Source organism: Fringilla coelebs, assembly GCF_963513975.1.
Source record: "Fringilla coelebs genome assembly, chromosome: 27".
Classification (NCBI taxonomy): Eukaryota; Metazoa; Chordata; class Aves; order Passeriformes; family Fringillidae; genus Fringilla; species Fringilla coelebs.
In genome coordinates, this window is record NC_140053.1 from 2,093,260 (window position 1) to 2,112,388 (window position 19,129).

The 19,129-nt window shown below is 46.2% G+C and overlaps 1 protein-coding gene across 1 annotated transcript; it reads right to left on the reverse strand.

Annotated features, from left to right (window-relative positions):
- Nucleotides 1–4,856: 4,856 nt before the first annotated feature.
- On the reverse strand, nt 4,857–16,166 carry FBXO47 (F-box protein 47; the record flags this gene model as incomplete). The annotated part of the gene is made up of 10 exons (XM_084222003.1): nt 4,857–4,975; nt 6,067–6,226; nt 7,637–7,779; nt 8,684–8,830; nt 9,562–9,738; nt 10,463–10,571; nt 11,297–11,374; nt 12,999–13,075; nt 15,366–15,533; nt 16,001–16,166. 10 exons carry the CDS (start codon nt 16,164–16,166, stop codon nt 4,857–4,859), a joined length of 1,344 nt encoding a protein of 447 aa, XP_084078129.1.
- Between the last annotated feature and the right edge of the window lie 2,963 nt (nt 16,167–19,129).

Here is a 19,129-nt window from a genome sequence, read left to right on the forward strand (position 1 = left end):
CCGCTTTTCCGGCCGTTCTTCCTGCTCGGTTGGGACAAGGGGAGGCTTCCAGAGCTGGGGTTTTCACCTCCCCCGAGCCTGGGGATCCTCCTGGGCTGCAGCTCCTCGGCTCATCCCCGCCTCTGGGATGTTTTGGAGCCCTGGGAATGCAGGTGGGATTTCCAGCGGGGTTTGATAAACATCTGGCCGGTGTCTAGGGACGGATGTTGTTTATCAGCAGCTCAAAAAGCGAGGAAACAAAGCGGGGGTGCCAGGGAGGGCAAAGGGTGGTGCTGGGGCACCCCAGCAGCACCAGCCAAGGTGACTTCAGGGTGGGGGCCGCGCTCATTTTCTCATTTTTCCCTCCTTTCCCCAAAAAATGGGCCCGTTCCCGGCTGCGGACGGGGGGGCACATCCCCGTGGGCACCCCCTGAAGTGGGGAGCGCTTTGGGAAGGAAGGAACAGAACAGGAACAGAACAAACCCCGCGGTGACAGACGGCCTCGGGCGCCAGGGCTGGGCTGAGCCCGGCTGCCCGTCGGGGTTAATCCCTTCATCTCCCGCAGGAAAGCGGCTCCATCAGCTCCGGCATCGTCTCTGCATCCTGAGCGGAGCGGGGAGGGGAGGGCGCCGGGGCGGCTCTGCCCAGCAGCCCTGCCCGGAGCCCCGCAGCCCTGCCCGGAGCCCTGCCCGGAGCCCCGCAGCCCCTGCCCCGCCGCCTCCTCCTCCTTCCCTCACCATGCTGGACATTTTCATCCTGATGTTTTTCGCCATCATCGGCCTGGTGGTCCTGTCCTACATCATTTACATGCTCTAAGGAGCCGCCGCCGCCGAGGATGCGGCTCAGCAGCGGCCTCTCCAGCCGAGCGGCGGCCAGGTGAGCTCCGAGCCCCTCCAGGTGCGAGTTTCAGGGGAGGATTGTGCCGGGAGGGGGGCAGGGGGCAGTTTGGGGGTCGGTGCTGTTGGATTGAGCCTCCTGGGCTGGGAGGGGGCACGGGGTGATTTTCCAGTCCAGGCCGCTCAGCCCCGGGCGCTGCGCAGCCGCTGCCGGGTTTATCAGCCCGCCTGGAAGAGCCGCTCCTGCAGCACGGCCCGGTGGCTTTTGTTCCTGAGCGGGGGGAACGGAGCAGCTCGAGGAGAAACCGGGCGGGATCCCGGCTGCGTCATCCTCAGGAGCCAAAGGAGCCTCTCGGGGCTGGGGGCGGCTGCTCCCGCACGGAGCTGCTCCGTTCCCACTCTTCCCGCACGGAGCTGCTCCATCCATCCCCGCTTCTCCCGCACGGAGCTGCTCCATCCCCGCTTCTCCCGCAGCTCGGGCCCGGCTCACACCGGCCTCTCCTTTCTCCTTCTCTCCCGCAGCCTCCGCCCGGTGCGCGTCCCTCGGAGCCTTCTGGAACGGCGTTAACCTCTGCGAGCCCGGCGCGGAGCACGGAGCGGTCACGGAGCCGGCGGGGCCGGGGACGACAATGGGGGGACACGGGAGGGGGCTCCGAGGGGCTGTCCCGCTGCCGGGACCCGGCTAATCCCCCTGTCAGGACCTGTGTCCTTCCCCCTGTCAGGACCTGTGTCCTTCCTGCTGCCGGGACCTGGGATGCTCCCGGTGACGCACGCGGTGTCCCCAGGGGGATGAGAAGGGTCCTGTCCCCCACCTTGTGTCCTGTCCCCTCGGTCCGAGGCCGCTCGTCTGGGCTTAATTTTAGGAAGTGGCTTCTATTTTTGATGAGCGATGTTCGGGGAGTGGAATAAAGAGGAATGACACGGGAGAGGGAAGATGGCTCTGGTGTCACTGCAGGGAGGGGGGTGGGGGACACGCGGCTCCAGGGACAAATCCCGGAGGGCAGAGGGATCCAGGGCACGCCGGGAATGCCGAGAGATCGGAAATCCAGCCTGAGGCTCCTCTGTGTCCCTGGGGAGGGGTCCCCACCAGCCTGTCCCCTCCCTGAGTGTCCCCACCCCTCTCTCGGGTCCCTCTCTGGTGTTTGGGGAAGCTCCAGGAGGCCTTGGATAGGAAAAGGGAGGATTTTAGCACAACGGAAATTTCTGTGGGATGGAAAGAACATTTCAGAGCTTCATTTTCCCCCTGGGGAGGTGTTTGGGGCATCAGGAGGATTTTTCCTGTCCTTTCTGGAAGCCCTGCATCCATCCCTACCCTCCCACCGCCACTCATGGGCAATGACTGAAAGTTTCACCCTCCTAGACAGCAAAATTTTCACATTCCTGGTGTCTCCCAGGGTTTTATATTTTTTTTAAGCAATAAACACCTGAAATATCCATAATGGGGAAAACTTTGTGCCCCTTCAGCTGTCCCTGGAGGCACCACACAAGCGTGTGAGAGAGCAGGATCCAGGGAGAGCAGGGGGCCAGGAAATGCTGAAATTGGCTGCTGGGACTTTCAGGAGAGGGAAAAATGAGAGATTTCAGAGCCTGGGAATGCTGGATGTGGTCAGTGCTGCCAACTGAATGCTCCACACCGCAATTTCCTGCCAGTAACACTCCCGAGAGAAATTCCAGACTGGGGATTTCACCCCGGGGCGTTCCTGGAGCCGCCCAGGGTGATCCCTCCCGCCGAGCCCCGAGGTGAGGAAACGCTGCTCCCTCTCTCCAACACCAAATATAGCCGGGAATGAGGAGCCTGAAATATTCCGGGAGGAATTCCTGCAGGCGCAAGTCGCGTTCTCAACAACCTCCCCTCCCTCAGGCCGTGAGCGGAGCCGACATCTGCGGGGATGAGGGCAAAGTGAGTAAAGAGGAATGTGTGGAATGGAAACTCAGCTGAGTGTGAAACCAGGAACGATCCTTTCCTCTGACTCCCAGGCCTCCCAGAGCTGCCAGCTCTGCAGAGAAATCCCTTCCTGCAGGCCCCGGCTCCGCGCTGGAAGGTGGGGAGGGGTGGGAAAAGGGAGCCGGGGGCACAGAGGGCAGGGACCGGGATCCAGCCCTGCCACCCTGGCGCGGGGGATTTGCTCCTGGCCCTGCCTTTCACCCACTCCCCACTGCAGCTGTTAAAATTTGGCAGCAAAAGGAAAATCAGCCTTTTCTCAAATCCCCCCATCCCAGCTCGTCTGGACCTGGATCCTGCCGGTGTTTGCGCTGATCCAAGGGGAGCTGGAGAAGGAGGGAGCAGGGCAGGGAACCGGGATTTGGCTTCACTCCTTGGGGAAGGAAAGTCCTGTTTGATGGGAATGTGACAAAAATCCGCCGCCAGGGATGTGCCATCCCCGAAGTGTCCCAGGCCAGCCTGGCTGGGGGTGGCGCTGGATGCTTTAATGTCCCTTCCAAGCACTCCCCGAGGCGCTGGGAGCGCCGGAGCCGGAGCGGTTAATGACAATTAATAAAGCCATCAATAATTCACCAGGAGCAGCGCCGGGCTGACATTCCAGCCCCGCCGGCTGCTCCAGGGAATCAAAGAGCTCCCTTTTCCCTTTTGCCCTGGCTGAGCTCTCATAAAGGCCCCCCTTGTGCCCGGCTGGAATTTCTGGCTGCTCCTGGCCGGGAATGACCCGGGACACGGCGGGAGGGGACGCACAAAGGGCCGGGCTCTGCTCCCTTCTCCTGCTCCCGGCCGGGATCATCCATCGGGAGCGGCTCCCGAGGATAAAGGGACAGACAAGGACCTGGGCTGGACATTCCTGGTGGCGTTTTCCCGTTCTCTCATCGAGGCTGTTTCCTCCTCAAATTTCGGGATCGCTCCGGATGAGTGGAAAGCAGAGCCTGGAATTCTCTCCCTTCAGAAATCATTCGTTCTGCGCCCTTAAAACGTCACCTCCGAGCAGCCAGAGGGGGAAAAGGGATGTTCCCAGCGTTTTCCAGCAGCTCAGGGAAGGTTTCACCTCTGCCATCTACCGGCACCACCGCCAGTGGATGTCCCGGAGGCAGATCCTGCCTGGAATTGTGGATTCCACGAACGCCGCCGGGATTTTGGGCACACAGACTTTGCCCAGCTGCTCCCAGGGAGCAGGTGGGGACAGCTGAGATAAATCGGTCCCGCTGCAGCTGTTCCCAAAATCCCCGAGCTAAACGTGGAAAAGCTGGTGCTGAGGGAAGGTTTGGGAAGGGAATATTCAGGTGAGGAAAGCGGCTCTGCAGGAACCTGGAGGCTGCAAACAGCACAGAGAGTGGGATGCCTTTTATTGCCATCACAGGGGTTGGTCTGGAAGGCAACAGAGCAGAAAATCAAACCCTTCTCTGAGCAGCAAACATTTATCCATTTAAATATTTAAATTTATCAATTTAATGAACCAGTGTTCTAATTTAATGTGTTTAATGGGTGTCTTCAACTTGGTTAAATCCTAAAACACTTCAACCTGGGGCACAGGGAGAGATTTGAAGTTTCTTTTGCTTTATAAAACCTGGAGATTGAGAGGAAGAAATGCCTTGGTTGATCAAAGCACTGGAGCTGCTTTCAGAAATCACCTTTCCCTAAAGCTGAATGTACAAACTGTGGAGCATTTCTGTCACAGAGCCTGAGTTAGAGACCTCAACGAGCTGGAAAAATGCAGCTCCTCAAATCCCATCCCTCCCTTTCTCCTCAGATTCCCAAGAGAAAACAAATTTAAGAGCTCAGAATGTTTTGGGTTCTGGGCTAAGACAACACGAGCTTCAGTTGGTGTCTGCACGTCAGCTATGGAAACCATGTCATTTTTATTGTGTGTGCAAACATGCACAGTGGGAAAAGAATGCAGTTCGTGTTCCCAGGATGGAATTCCACTCCCCAAGCCCTCCTTGAGCTCACTCAGCCGGCCTGGCACGGGTGGGCCCAACCTCTGCCACCCCAGCTCCTCCTGGGAGGGGAATTTCAGAAATAATCTGAGACTTCTCTGCAAAAGTTCAAAGGAAAAGAGAGAGGAATCCAGCAGGGCCAGGGGAGGGCTCTGGAGCTCAGGAGGTGCTGCTGGTGCTGCCCATGGCCAGGTAGAGGATCTCCTTGTGGAAGTTGGCCTGTGCATTCATCAGGTGGAACAGGTTCAGGAAGCTGCTGTCCTCCTCATCCCTCTCCCCTGGCAGGGCACAGAAAAGGAGTGAAGTGAAGGAATTCACCCAAGCAAGCTCAGGAGGTGGCTGCCCCTGAAGCAGAGCTCTCAGCAGAGGGAGGAGCTGAGCCTGAGCTTGGGCTGGGCTTTATCCTCAGCCTCTGCCCATGGAGGCTCTCCCAGGCTCCTTCCAGCCTGGCCAGGGACACACAGGAACAACTGGGAGCCAGGACAAGGAGCTGGGCTGGGCTGGGCTGGGCTGGGCTGGGCTGGGCTGAGCTGAGCTGAGCTGAGCTAAACTGAGCTGGCTGTTCCTCCAGCTCAGCTCCACCATCACCCCTGAGGCTCCTGCAGGGCTGAGCACAAGCAGCAGCTGCAGCTGGTGCAGGTTTAGGCTCAGCCCAAAAGGGACCTTGGGCCCAGCTTTGTGGTGGGACAGATTTTAAACCACTGTTGGTTTCACCATCCATGGCACTGAGAATCCCTTACCAATTTAGTAATTTAAAATAAGTTTAAAATTAATAACAGTACTAGTAATAACACTAAACAATCATATATAATAGTAAAATTAATATCTAAGAAGTAATATAATATAGTAGCATAATAATATACTACTAATATACTATAACATAATATAATATAATATAATATAATATAATATAATATAATATAATATAATATAATATAATATAATATAATATAATATAATATAATATAATATAACAATACTACTAAAATAAATATAATAATTATATAATAAATATACCATTAATCATACTAGAATATATCATTAATAATACTATAATATTTTCTAAGTATGTATTATTATATATATATAGAGAGAGTATATAATAATAATAATAATAAAAATAAAATAATTTTAAATAAATATTTCTTCCCAACTGTGACACTTTCTTGGTTATTTTTGCTGCCCAGAGCAGCTGTGGCTGCCCCTGGATCCCTGGCAGTGCCCAGGGCCGGGCTGGGCAGGGTTTGGAGCAGCCTGGGGCAGTGGAGGTGTCCCTGCCATGGCCAGGGTGGCACTGGGTGAGTTCAGGCTCCCTTCCCACCCCCAGCACTCTGAAGCAATGTGTGAGTTTCTGCCCTCCAGCCCTCACCAGCCAGCACTGCCTGCAGCATGTCCATGAGCATGCGCGCAAAGGAGTTCTCCAGGCACTGCAGGAAGTTGTTCCTCTCCCAGGGGGTGCTGAAAACCTTGCAGACCTTCTGCATCATCTTCACCGCCCAGTCCATGCAGTACAGGTCCTTCTCACACACCTGGGGGCACAGGAAGGGTTTAAAGCACAGTTTTCATGGTGAAAGATCAAATCTCAGCACTCGCTGCTGGTTCTGGATCAGCTGTGCCAAGGCCTGGGAGATCAGGGGTGTGATAAGGACACAGAGGTTGTTCTCGCTGGCACAAAGGGAATTCTGAACCTGTGGATCCCCCTGATGGGGAGACCTCTAAAAAGTTCTGTGCCAGGACTGAGGGATGACCTGGACTTTGGGTTTTTTGGTCTTCTTTGCTGTTTATTTTCATCTTATCAACAGTTCAGCACCCTGTCTACATCTCAGTGTACAAAGAGAAGGCACCAAAGGTCACCAGACACACAGGTTCGAGGTCTTTTAAAGCTGTTTTGTCCCATTAACCCTTAGAATGTATTTTATTTCCACCTTTCTACCAATAATTATTTGTCTGTCCACACAACATCTGCATTGCAGCTCTTTCAGTGCCACCAACACTGCAGAAAACGGAGGAGATGAAGAACAAGAAGGAGATCAGACAATGCTCAAAATCCTCCATCTCATTTCCTATCCACCTCCATACCAAAACCCCAAAACTCGGAGTTTTTCACCCTGTGATAAACTATCCTACTGTCTGTTTCACACACCAATTCATCCCAAAATCCTGGAAGCTTTCTCCATGGAGGAAGGTTAAAAGCAGTGCTCTCCTGAGCTCAGGACTTCTCAGGACAGGCAGAGAAATATTTCCTTTCCCTGGATCCCTACATGAACCTTTTGCTGGTGGTGCTTCTCCTCCTTGGATTATCCATCAGATATCCATGGATTATTTGGCCCATCCAGGGGGGAATTCCATTAATTAGCCATGAGATATCCATGGATTGTTTGGCCCATCCAGGGGGGAATTCCATGGATTATCCATGAGATATCCATGGATTATTTGGCCCATCCAGAGGTGAATTTCATTAATTATCCATGAGATATCCATGGATTATTTGGCCCATCCAGGGGTGAATTCCGTGAATTATCCATAAAATATCCATGAATGGGTTGTGGTGGACAGGGAGAAGACAGGTGGAAGAGCTTTTCTTACAGCAAAAAGGAAATACAGTTAATGAAGGAAAAAAGTATAAATAAAAGATGAAAAATTGTTTTCAATCCCATAAATTAAAGACCAGACCTGCCCACCTTGAGCAGGGGCTGCCCCAAGGTGGGATGTCTGCCTCAAATCTCCTTCCAGCTGCTGTTTGCCTTAAAATTGACTTTTTGCACCTTGCAACGGAGTGGTTTTTGTTTGTGGCACAAAGGCCTGGAGGAGAGAGCAGCTCCCATCACAACTGAAAATCAGAAACCCAGCTCCTGGCTGGATTTATTCCTGGTGTGTGGGGGGAAACCTTTCCAGCCTGAAGGAGGAAATGTGGGGCAGAGAGGCTGAGCTGTACTCACCAGGACCATGAAGACCATGAGCCTGGCCAGCTCCACGGCCCGGCCGTTGACGGCCTTGCTGGCCATGAAGGTGAAGCAGATGCTGTTCCCACTGAGCAGCAGCAGCCGAGCGTTGTTCTCCATCAGCCACTCCTGGGGAACCACTTCGGAATGAGGAGAGGGGAATTCAGTCACCTCTTGTGGGAAATGGATTTCTAGAAAATTCTCAGAAGGTTTACATAGTGTGCGTTTGGATGTAAGCTTCGAGATAAGAAATGGTAACTTAGAAATGCTCTAAAATAAGATAGAAATTGTTGAGAGAGAAATGGAACTAGAAATAAGTTTTAAAGGATGGTCTTATAAATAAGACTAGATATTTTAGAGAAATAGAACTATGAAAGATGTATTGTACTAAGACCTGCAAGGAGTAAGTTTAGATAATTAGCTTTAAGACATTTACAATATGGTGTGACTAAAGCTGATAGGGTAAAACCCACTGTATTGTAATTAAGAAATAGCTTCTAATTGTGATAGCATGAATTATAACGTCTGTATTGTCTCATCCTTCTCATGAAAGTAAAAATAGAATAAAAGTTTTTAAAACACCTCTCAGTTACCCCATCTCTGGGTCAGAAAAGGGTACAGCCCAACAAGCTCTGAGCAGAAAGGGAGCAGTGAAATTGCACCAATAATCCCTGCCAGGGATGGTCAGAGCTCTCCACACCAACTCTGGGACACAACCTCAGCCAAAACTCTCAGTGCAGCTGGTAAAAACACTCAGGAGAGTTTTGCCTGAGCAAATTCGTGTTTGGACAATGTTTCCTGAATAATTCAAGGTGAGATTTGAGTTTTAAAGGTCTGCATGGGTTCTTAAAAGATTTCTCCATGGGGAAAGAGCCTGGATGTGTAAAACAAACCAGCTTTGTCTCACCCCAGCCTGGCTTCCCAGTGTGATGACTTTTGCAGCTAAGCCACAGCTACTGAGAGGAATTTTGCAGCACACAGCTGGGTTTGGAGGATGTGAGGATCCATAATCCCAGGGATTAATGATAAAGGCAAAAAACACACCTGACAGCTCATCCACAAGACTGATAACATCATCTGCTGTCCATTCTCTAGCTTCTGTACCATAGAGCAGCTTAATTGCATCAGCTAAACCCTTCAGACTGGTCTCATCTGTTGGTCCTTCTATCATTTTCTGCCAGACCACATGTCCTGGGTGATATATCAATCACAACTGCTGGTAAGTGACAGTTTTTAAACAAGGAAGGTGCTAAACTGAGCCCCACAGCAGAGGAGAGGAATTTGGGTGACACCACTGAGGCTTTGTGATCATTTTCCATCTGTCAGTTCAGCAGGGACAGTGAGTCAAACTTAAAGAAACTCAGTTTTAATAATTAAGTGAGAAAACATGCTTTCCTTCAGGGAAATGGGTGCTTCTTTGAGATGGATTTGAGTCAAGGAATAAAGGAACAGAGGTGTCATTTAATTTCTTCATTGAATTGTAACTTACATGTGTGTTTGTGTCTACAATTTATATATTTTCTGTATCTTAGTGATGCCTGGTTGAGCAGAACCATTTTTCCCAGGCAATGCAATGGATCCAATGGCTTCAGATGGACAGAGGGCAGGTTCAGATTTGGTCTCAGGAAGGAATTCCTGTCCTTCCTTCCTCATGGGAGGATCCTGTGAGGGTGGTGAGGGGCTGCAATGAATTTCCCAGAGCAGCTGTGGCTGCCCCATCCCTGCAAGTGTCCCAAGCCAGGCTGGATGAGGTTTGGAGCACCCCACACTGGTTCGGGACAGCGGGAGATGTCCCTGCCCATGGCAGGGGTGGCACAGGATGAGCTTCAACGTCCCTCCCACCCCAACCCATTCCGTGACTCCACGATTCCAACACAATCCCGTTTTCTGGGCTTTCCTCCGGGGTCCCACCCTCTGCTCACCGTCGCGGGAGGACACGGGCCCGAAGATGATGTAGAGCAGGCGGGCCTGGTTCACCATGGGCCAGGGCTTGAGGATGCGGGTGAGCCAGAAGGCGGAGTCGCTGCGGCGGCTCCCGGGCGACAGCAGCACCCCCCGGAAGAAGAGGCGGATCCGCAGCTCCAGCCTCCGGGCGCTGCCTGGAAAACCGGCCGGGATCAGCAATGCCCCAGCCGGGCTCCCTGCAAAGCACACCTTCCTCGGAGGGAGGGAAAGGGGGGGTTTGGAACGTGTTTCATTCGGGGTTTGAGTCTTGCTTCCTGAGTTTGGATGTTTTGTCCTAATTCAGGGGGTGGAATCTCCTCTGGGGTTTGGTTCCTGGGGTTTGGGAATGGGAGGAAGGGTGACGTGGATGGAATGTTCCTCAGAAATTCCTTGTTCTGAGGAATGGGAGAATTTCGAGAAATTCTCAAGGAGGATTTGGTGCTGGGGTTCAGAAACATGAAGCCTCACTTTTTACTGCTTCATTTTATTCCCGATTTTTATCTCTTAACTCCTTTCCCATCGACTTCGTTGCTGTAGGTAGGAAAGACTCAAACCCACAATTGATGTGTAGACACAAGTGATGCTTTGGATTGATAATGGGATGATTTAAAATCCCTAAAGGCCTCTCAAGACACATCATTTCAGAGACAAAAGCACTTCTCTCTGCTCTTGGGGAGCAGTGTCCATCAGGTGAAGCCCAAAACTCCTGTAGATGCCCACAGAGCCCCCAGCAGAGTCCGGAGACAAAACCACCCTGAATTCCACAAGCAGGAGCCGTTTCCTGGCTGGCACTTTTGGGGGTTTTGGGGCTGAACTGGCACTTTTGGGGGTTTTGGGGCTGAACTGGCACTTTTGGGGCTGCTGGCTGCTCGGAGTTACCTGGTTTGCTGCTGACAACCGTCTGCACCTTCCGGGCTAAATTGCTGAGGTCCCAGAGGAAGTTGAACACCCGGTGGCACTCGAGCTCGTCCCAGCCCGCCGTCAGGATCTGGAGGGGAGGGGAAATGGGCTCCGAATGAGGAGGTTGAGCAGAAATTCCCTTCCCAATGCCAGCACTCCCAGCAGATAAAAAATTTTATCCTGCAGTCTCTCAGGAGAGGAAGGGAAGGGTCGTACCTAAGTGGAGGTGCTTAAGGACTTGATAGTAAAATAAAATAAAATTTCTCACATGATTTGAAGCATTAGAAAGCCGGGATTCATCAGCCTGATGCCTCCCAGAGTCAAAAACTGCTGAGAGTGTCCCAAAATCTGATTTCTGGCTGTGATGTGGAAGGGATTTGTTACAAAATGTCCCAGTACTAATAATCACTTGTTCTCCTAAGACAGGATTTTAATTTTTATATTTGGTTTACATTCATTTTAAGCTACCACAAACAGAAAGTGTTCTGGATGTGTGGAGCCATTTCCCTGGAAATTAAAGCATTTCTGCTCTTGACAAATGAATTTGGGGCTGTGTGATAAAATTCTCCCTTTCTCCCCTGTCTTCTTAGGTAATAAATTGCTAATTAATAAAAACCCAGACTGGCTGGGAGTGAAATCCAGGCCAAGAAATCCTCTGTATGAAACTGTATGAATAAACACCACCCCAAACCACTCCAAAAAAACACTTTATACTTTAAAAAACCTTGCAAATCACAGGTTAATTTAGGGAAATATCCAAATTTTCTTTTTTTTATTGATGTTCCTTGCCCTGTGTGCGTGGGGATACTGTACCTGTAAGAACACCCCATAGCACTGCAGCCCCAGGCAGTGCAGGGGACTGGCACAACCGTTCAGCTTGAAACAGGAAACCTGCAAGTAAAACAGCAGTGGTTTGTCCTAATTAGCCAATTTTTAATTGGTTTGATTGGAAATTCTCTGTGCTACTCAATTCAGAGAGGTGCAGAAGGATTTCCTCCCCTCTTGGTGTGAGTTATGGGAGTGTTGTGGAAATGGGTTGTGGCGGTTGCTTTAGGGTTTGGAGTCAAAACTGGGGTGTACCAAAGGGTTTGGGGAGGAAAACCCTCATTTTCAAGGAGGAAAACCCCAATTTTCAGGGAGAAAAATCCCAATTTTCAGGGAGGAAAACCCCCATTTTCAAGGAGAAAACCCCCAATTTTCAGGGAGGAAAACTCCCATTTTCAGGGAGGAAAACCCCCAATTTTCAGGGAGGAAAAACCCCAATTTTCAGGGAGCAAAACCCCAATTTTCAGGGAGGAATAAACCCCATTTTCAGGGAGGAAAAAAACCCATTTTCAGGGAGCAAAATCCCCATTTTCAGGGAGGAAAAACCCCCATTTTCAGGGAGGAAAAAATCAAGAGGCAGAAGTGGTTAAGGGATTAAGGGATTTTTATCTCAGGAAATATCCTATAAGGATTTTTTAAGGATCCTTATGGTTTATCAAGGACTTCACCAAGGGGAAATGCCCCACAATGCACACACTCAATAGGTGGAGTATAAAATTTATAGACCTTACAAATTAGCAGATCTAACAACAGGAGGCCTGGGTGAATGGGGTGATATTCCCTCCTGGATGGGCCAAATAATCCATGGATATCTCGTGGATAATCCATGGAATTCCCCCCTGGATGGGCCAAATAATCCATGGATATTTTGTGGGTAATCCATGGAATTCCCCCCTGGATGGGCCAAATAATCTGTGGATATCTCACAGATAATCCATGGAATTCCCCTTTGGATGGGCCAAATAATCCATGGATATCTCATGGATAATCCATGGAATTCCCCCCTGGATGGGCCAAATAATCTGTGGACATCTCACAGATAATCCATGGAATTCCCCTTTGGATGGGCCAAATAATCCTTGGATATCTCATGGATAATCCATGGAATTTTCCTCTGGATGGGCCAAATAATCCTTGGATATCTCATGGATAATCCATGGAATTCCCTCCTGGATGGGCCAAATAATCCATGGATATCTCATGGATAATCCATGGAATTCCCCCCTGGATGGGCCAAATAATCCTTGGATATCTCATGGATAATCCATGGAATTCCCCCCTGGATGGGCCCAATCTCTGATTTGCAGGATGTGCTCTAGACAGGACCTTGGTTTCCCAAGATAATTTAGGGTTTTCCAGCCTTTAGGATGTTTGATCTCCTGGCCTAACCCAATACCAGGACTAAACTGAGTTATCAGATTTAAGGAATTACGAGCATGCATGCTAAGAATACTTAGAGTTCTATAAAGATAATAATAAGAGTTCTATAAAGAATATAAATAAAATATTTATATAAGTATTTATAATAATATAAATATTAATATTAAAATTACTGAAATAAAATTTAATTTTAATAATAAATTTTAATTTAAAATAATAAAATAAATATTGATATAATTGAATAATAAGAGTTTTACGAAAGTTATCTAAAAGAAAAGGCAAAAAAATTTGATTTTGCCATCAGACTTACCCCTGAGAGCACCTTGTGCACATACTTGAGCCTGTCCCTGGTGGGCAGCAGCAGGGTGCACCTCTTGAGCAGCAGCCCTGGGGCAGAGGGGGCAACACACACACACACACAGCTCCAGGGGTGCTCAGACACTGCTGGAGCATCCTCAGGAAAAAATCAGTGCAGGCACAGAGAAAAGGCTGCTGTGAGGAGAGATGTGGGACTGCAGGTGGCCCTTCAAAATCTGTTTGTTGTGTGTAAGGTGTTAAAGCAGCTGCAGGTCGTGGGGGCAGTTATAGGAAAGTTTTCAGGGAGGAAAAATCCCATTGCCAGGGAGGGAAAAATGCAGTTTTCAGGGAGGAAAAAGGCCATTTTCAGGGAGGAAAATCCCCAATTTTCAGGGAGGAAAAGCCCCAATTTTCAGGGAGGAAAAGCCCCAGTTTTCAGGGAGGAAAATCCCCAATTTTCACGGAGGAAAACCCCAATTATCAGGGAGGAAAAACTTCACTTTTCAGGGAGGTAAAAGCCCTAATTTTCAAGGAGGAAAACCCCCAATTTTCAGGGAGGGAAAAGCCCAATTTTTAGGGAGGAAAAAGCCCAATTTTCAGGGAGGAAAAGGCCCAACTTTTCAGGGAGGAAAAACTCCACTTTTCAGAGAGGTAAAAGCCCCAGTTTTCAGGGAGAAAAAAGCCCAATTTTCAGGGAGAAAAAACTCCCACTTTTCAGAGAGGAAAACACCCAATTTTCAGGGAGGAAAAGGCCCAAATATTCAGGGAGGAAAATGCCAAATTTTCAGGGAGGAAAACCCCAATTATAAGGGAGGAAAAACCCTAATTTTCAGGGAGGAAAATCCCCAATTTTTAGGGAGGTAAAGCCCATTTTCAGGGAGGAAAGAGCCCAATTTTCAGGGAGAAAAAAACCCACTTTTCAGGGAGGTAAAAGCCCTAATTTTCAAGGAGGAAAACCCCCAATTTTCAGGGAAGGAAAAGCCCATTTTCAGGGAGGAAAAACCCTCAATTTTCAGGGAGGAAAACCCCAATTTTCAGGAGGAAAAACCTTCATATAGAAATATTTTTAAATAAATAAATAAATAAATAAATAAATAAATAAATAAATAAATGTATACATATATATAGTCATATAGTTATACATATAGATAGATAGTTATACAGATAGACAGTTATACAGATAGATATATATCTATATTTATATATATATAAATATATATATAAAAATATAAAACTTGCCTATATATAACTATAGGCTTGTTACAGACATAACTAGCTGCAGGTATAGGCAAGCTTGAAATTCCTTAATGTAAAACATGGCAGAGAGGGAAATTTATTCTCATGTTTGGGATGTCAGAGTCTGGAGCTCATTATCCTGAGGAACAGCTGGTTGTTGAGCAGAATTTCTTCTACACTCCTGACAGAAACTGGGTTAACAGCTTGCACTCAAAGATTTTCACCAGAATAAAAAATATATGTATATACTGCTTGTTAATTAATCAAGGCATCCACTGAAATGCTTGGAGTTTCCCAGGGGAAAGAGACAAAAAAAAATTCTCCAGAAAAAGAAAAAAAAATCCTAAACCCACTTTTTTTTCTTTTTTTTCCCAAGGTCAGAAAGTGGATTTGCAGTGGTTGTGAAGTGACTCTCCCCTGGCTCAGAGCGTGTCAGCATTCCTGCAGACAGCCATCATTTATTCATCAGCCTCAAAGCTGCCCCAAAGCTCAGCCAAGTCCATTTTTTATTGACTAGGTCAGGCTTTGGAGAGCACTCCCCGAGGAGCAGCTAACCCAGAGCTCTTGGGACACCCAGAAGAGGCAGGAAACACAGGAGTTTTTTCAATAAATCAGAAATTTTGGGACACCCAGAAGAGGCAGGAAACACAGGAGTTTTTTCAATAAATCAGAATTTTTGGGATGCCCAAATGAAGCAGGAAACAGGATTTTTTCTCATAAATCAGAAATTTTGGGATGCCCATAAGAGGCAGGAAACACAGGAGTTTTTTCCCATAAATCAGAAATTTTAGGACACCCAGAAGAAGCAGGAAACACAGGATTTTTTTTTTTTTTCCATAACTCAGAAATTTTGGGACACCCAGAAGAGGCAGGAAACATAGGATTTTTTTTCCCATAAATCAGAAATTTTGGGATGCCCAAATGAAGCAGGAAACACAGGATTTTTTTTTCCATAACTCAGAAATTTTAGGACACTCAGAAGAGGGAGACAAGCAGGGTTTTTTTCCATAACTCAGAAATTCTGGCAGAATTCCTCAGTGCTGGAAGGGATTCTTTTGCTCCCCTTTTTTTTTAGCCACACCCTCAGCATTTCCCTGTTACCACCCACGCCAGGAGAAACATTCGCAGCGAGTTTTGCTCTCACCTAGAGCTCTGTAGTGCTCCAGGATGGAGGCTCCCTCTCTCCTGGCAGGGAGCTCCTGGTGGAAGTCCTGCAGCAGCAGCCGGCGGCTCCCTGATGAGGTGGAGATGTAATTAATGAGGCGGCCGCTGATGGTTTTGGACACCATGCTCAGCATGCTGATGTCCTTCACTGCAAAAGCAAAGCCCAGGACACTCCTAAATCCCCTCGGCAAGGGAAAAATGCTGATCACCAGTCAATGACTCCTTCTGCCTTCAAAAACCAGTCAATGACTCCTTCTGCCTTCAAAAGAACAAGGGCATGAAATGAGATTTGTAATAATTACTGTTGATCTGCTTTGCCAGCAAACTGGAGTAATTAGAAACGGACAGATCTAAGGAATAATTTTCACATTTGATAGGCAGAAAAACAAGTTCAAATCGATTGTCAAATGTGCATTGGTCAAATATCATTGCAATTTTGGTCGGTTGTTGTTCCATACTTCAAAAGCTGAAAATTGAGAGTTGAAGTCACATAAAATTATTTTAACTACTTCAAAGTGACAATATTTTAAATAATAAGGGTTTGTAAATTTTAAAATAAAATATATATATATATATAGAAATGTTTCGATGATGATGTTTCTGATCAGGGGTCACCTGAGAGATAATTCAGCACCATTTGGAAGATCTCTAAGGGAAGGGTTTGGAAATCCCCCAGCGCTGACGGAGCCGGGGAATCCCTGCCCGGGGCGCGGCCGGAGCGGCGGCGGCTCCGCCTCTGCCTCTGCCGGGGCACCGAGGGGCAGCTGCTCCCCGAGGTCATGGTCCCCGCGTTCCCATGCGCCTAACCTGGAGAAAAACAGAAACAAAATAGATTAAAGTCTGATTTTCTGTGAGGAAAAGGCTCCCAGAATGAGAAAACGACTCCCATGGAGACACAGAGAGCGAAAATCTTGTCTGTGTGTGTGGGATAAACTGCTTGGATTCTTTCAAAGGAATTTGCTAAATAACTTTAAGTATATAAAGAATAAAATGTGTTCTAATTTAAAGTAATAATTTATAGTTATTATAATAATATATAATAAGAATATTAAATCTATAAAATAATCACTAAATATGTATTATATAGTATATAATATTAAATATATTGTAACACTATATTTTAATATAGTATTAGTATATAATATATATATTATATTATATTATATTATATTATATTATATTATATTATATTATATTATATTATATTATATTATATTATATTATATTATATTATATTATATTATATTATATTATATTATATTATAATGATATTATATAGTTTGATATAGTATAATAGTATAATGTATTTATTATAATTATATTATAATCATATTATAATAATATAATATAATATAATATAATATAATATAATATAATATAATATAATATAATATAATATAATATAATATAATATAATATAATATAATATAATATAATATAATATAATATGTTATAATATGATGTATAATATGATATCATATAATATCATATCATTTATCTATTATAAAATAATTGATAATAAATAATAAAGACATGTATATTTATATTATAAGTAATATTAAATATAGAATAAAGATTCATAATAATTTATAATAATAATTGAGTGTGTTGAAATGTGTAAATTGAGGGTTCAGCTGATTTTGGGTGAGGAAGAGACAAAAGCACTGAGGGCACAGAAAGTGAAGGACTCAGCTCTGGAGGGAAATTTTTGGGGAATTCCATGTGAGGCTACAAGCTGCAGTAATTAATTAATAATTTGTCACATTAATTATTCAAAGGAACACCAAAATTCCAGGGCTGTTATTGAAAGGATCACCACAATTCCTTTGGAGCGATAATTACTGATTAAAAGCACCAAAGTGATGCTTCAAACCCTTCTTTTCCTGCAGCACCGAGCTGGTGCAAGGATTAATGTATAAAAACACATAATGTAAAAATAATTCTGTACACCAGATAAAAATAAACGGTGCAGAAAATGTCAGTGCCTCAGGCTTTTCCAAAACCATGAGGGGCTGAAAACGAGCTCTGAAAGGAGCAATAAATCAGATTATGTGCTTCACCTTCTGGGTTTTGAGCGTCTAGAACAGCCACACTTCACAATGTCAGGCAGCGCTGGGGATTGCTGCGCCTGAAATTTCTGTTCTGGCAGAGATTTTTCACCGATTCCAGCAGCTGAGGCTGCTCAGGCTCTGCCAGGATCCCAGGAATATCCCAAGCTGCACAGCCCAGCCAGCAGCAGAGGGAACAAACCCCATTAAAAATGTACAAAATGCCAGAGAACAAACCCCAAACATCCTCCCTGGTCATCATCCGACAGATTCTCTGATATCCCACGGGGGAAAAATGCCCCAATAATGGGGGCTCTGTTTGTGCTGAGAAATTTGGGGAGTTTGGGATCTGGGGACACCGGGAATTGGATATTTGAGGAATTTTTAATGTCATTTGGAACATTTTTAGTTTAGCTGAGGGATATTTCTGGCTTGCTAAAGCAGCAGGAAACTTTCACATGGCTTGGGAGGAAATGAGAGTGCTGCTAAAATGAGTGGGTTTGGGATTTTAGGAGGGAAAGTTGACAAAACACCTTGAAGAAAAATCACCTATAGATAAATTATATTAAAATGCTTATCTTCTAAAAATCCTTGATTATATATATATATATATATAGCAAGGATATTGACACACAGAATTGTGGATTCCATATAAATTCCTGGTGTGCCACATAAAAATCAACCCATTCCCTGCTTATGACCACTAAACTTGGCTAAATCTGGTGCAGATTTCTGATCCAGGCTTTTGAAATAAAGTTGCAATCCTAAAATACTTTCTTCTCTCTCCACTCTCCTCTCTATCTGGAGCTATGGGGATTTGTAGGAACTTTCAGAGTTTTATTTTTTTAAATCTTACCTTGGCTTTACAGTTGTGGAAGGAAAAAATACTTTGCTACCAAAGGTTTTTGGCAAGGAATTGTCTAATATTTGTCAGTTTCTGTCCAATCTGGTCAAAGTTAAATTGATTATCGCTGTTTTAATGCGGAGCAGGGCTAGATAAAATTAATGTAAATAAAAATGAGTGCAAACAGCCAGTTTTAAAGCCTTTCCTGAAAGTTCCTCTTTGACTTGATGTGATTTTTTTTATTTCTTAGGGAGTTGAGCCAGAGCGGGGCAATGGGCTGTGCATCTCCATCTGCTGCTGGGACACCAATGTTTGGAGAACTGCTTAATCCACACTGGAAATTGAAAGGTAAACGTTAAATATTTAACAAGCTAAACTCATAATATTAGCTAAGAGGGGTTATCTTATTTGAGGCTATAAACTAATTTGTTTACAAGGCAGAAAGCATCGACTTCCACCCATGTTGGCCTTAAGCAGTTGCTAAACTCCTGCTAATGGATGCAATTTAGTCCTGATATTTCTCGGAGCCCTGTGTTAGCATTTGGCAAACATTTATTGCAAAAAAAGGTGTTTACTCTGGAGATTGGTTTGGGATGTTTCCCTTTCCCTTCCTCATCACCACCAGCATAAACCCAGCAGCTTTGTATATTAACCCCATGGGGGTTTTCATTTGTTTTTTCCCGATTTTTTTTCTCTTCTTTTGTGGTATAAAAAGGAAATAAAACAGAGTGGAAGAAAATAGAAGTAAATAAAAGAACCATTTTCAAGTATAAGCGGAAGTGAGGGATGACAAACATTACAGCACTGAGCGCACCCATGGAGTTACCTTGTTACCCTTAAACTACACTGAAA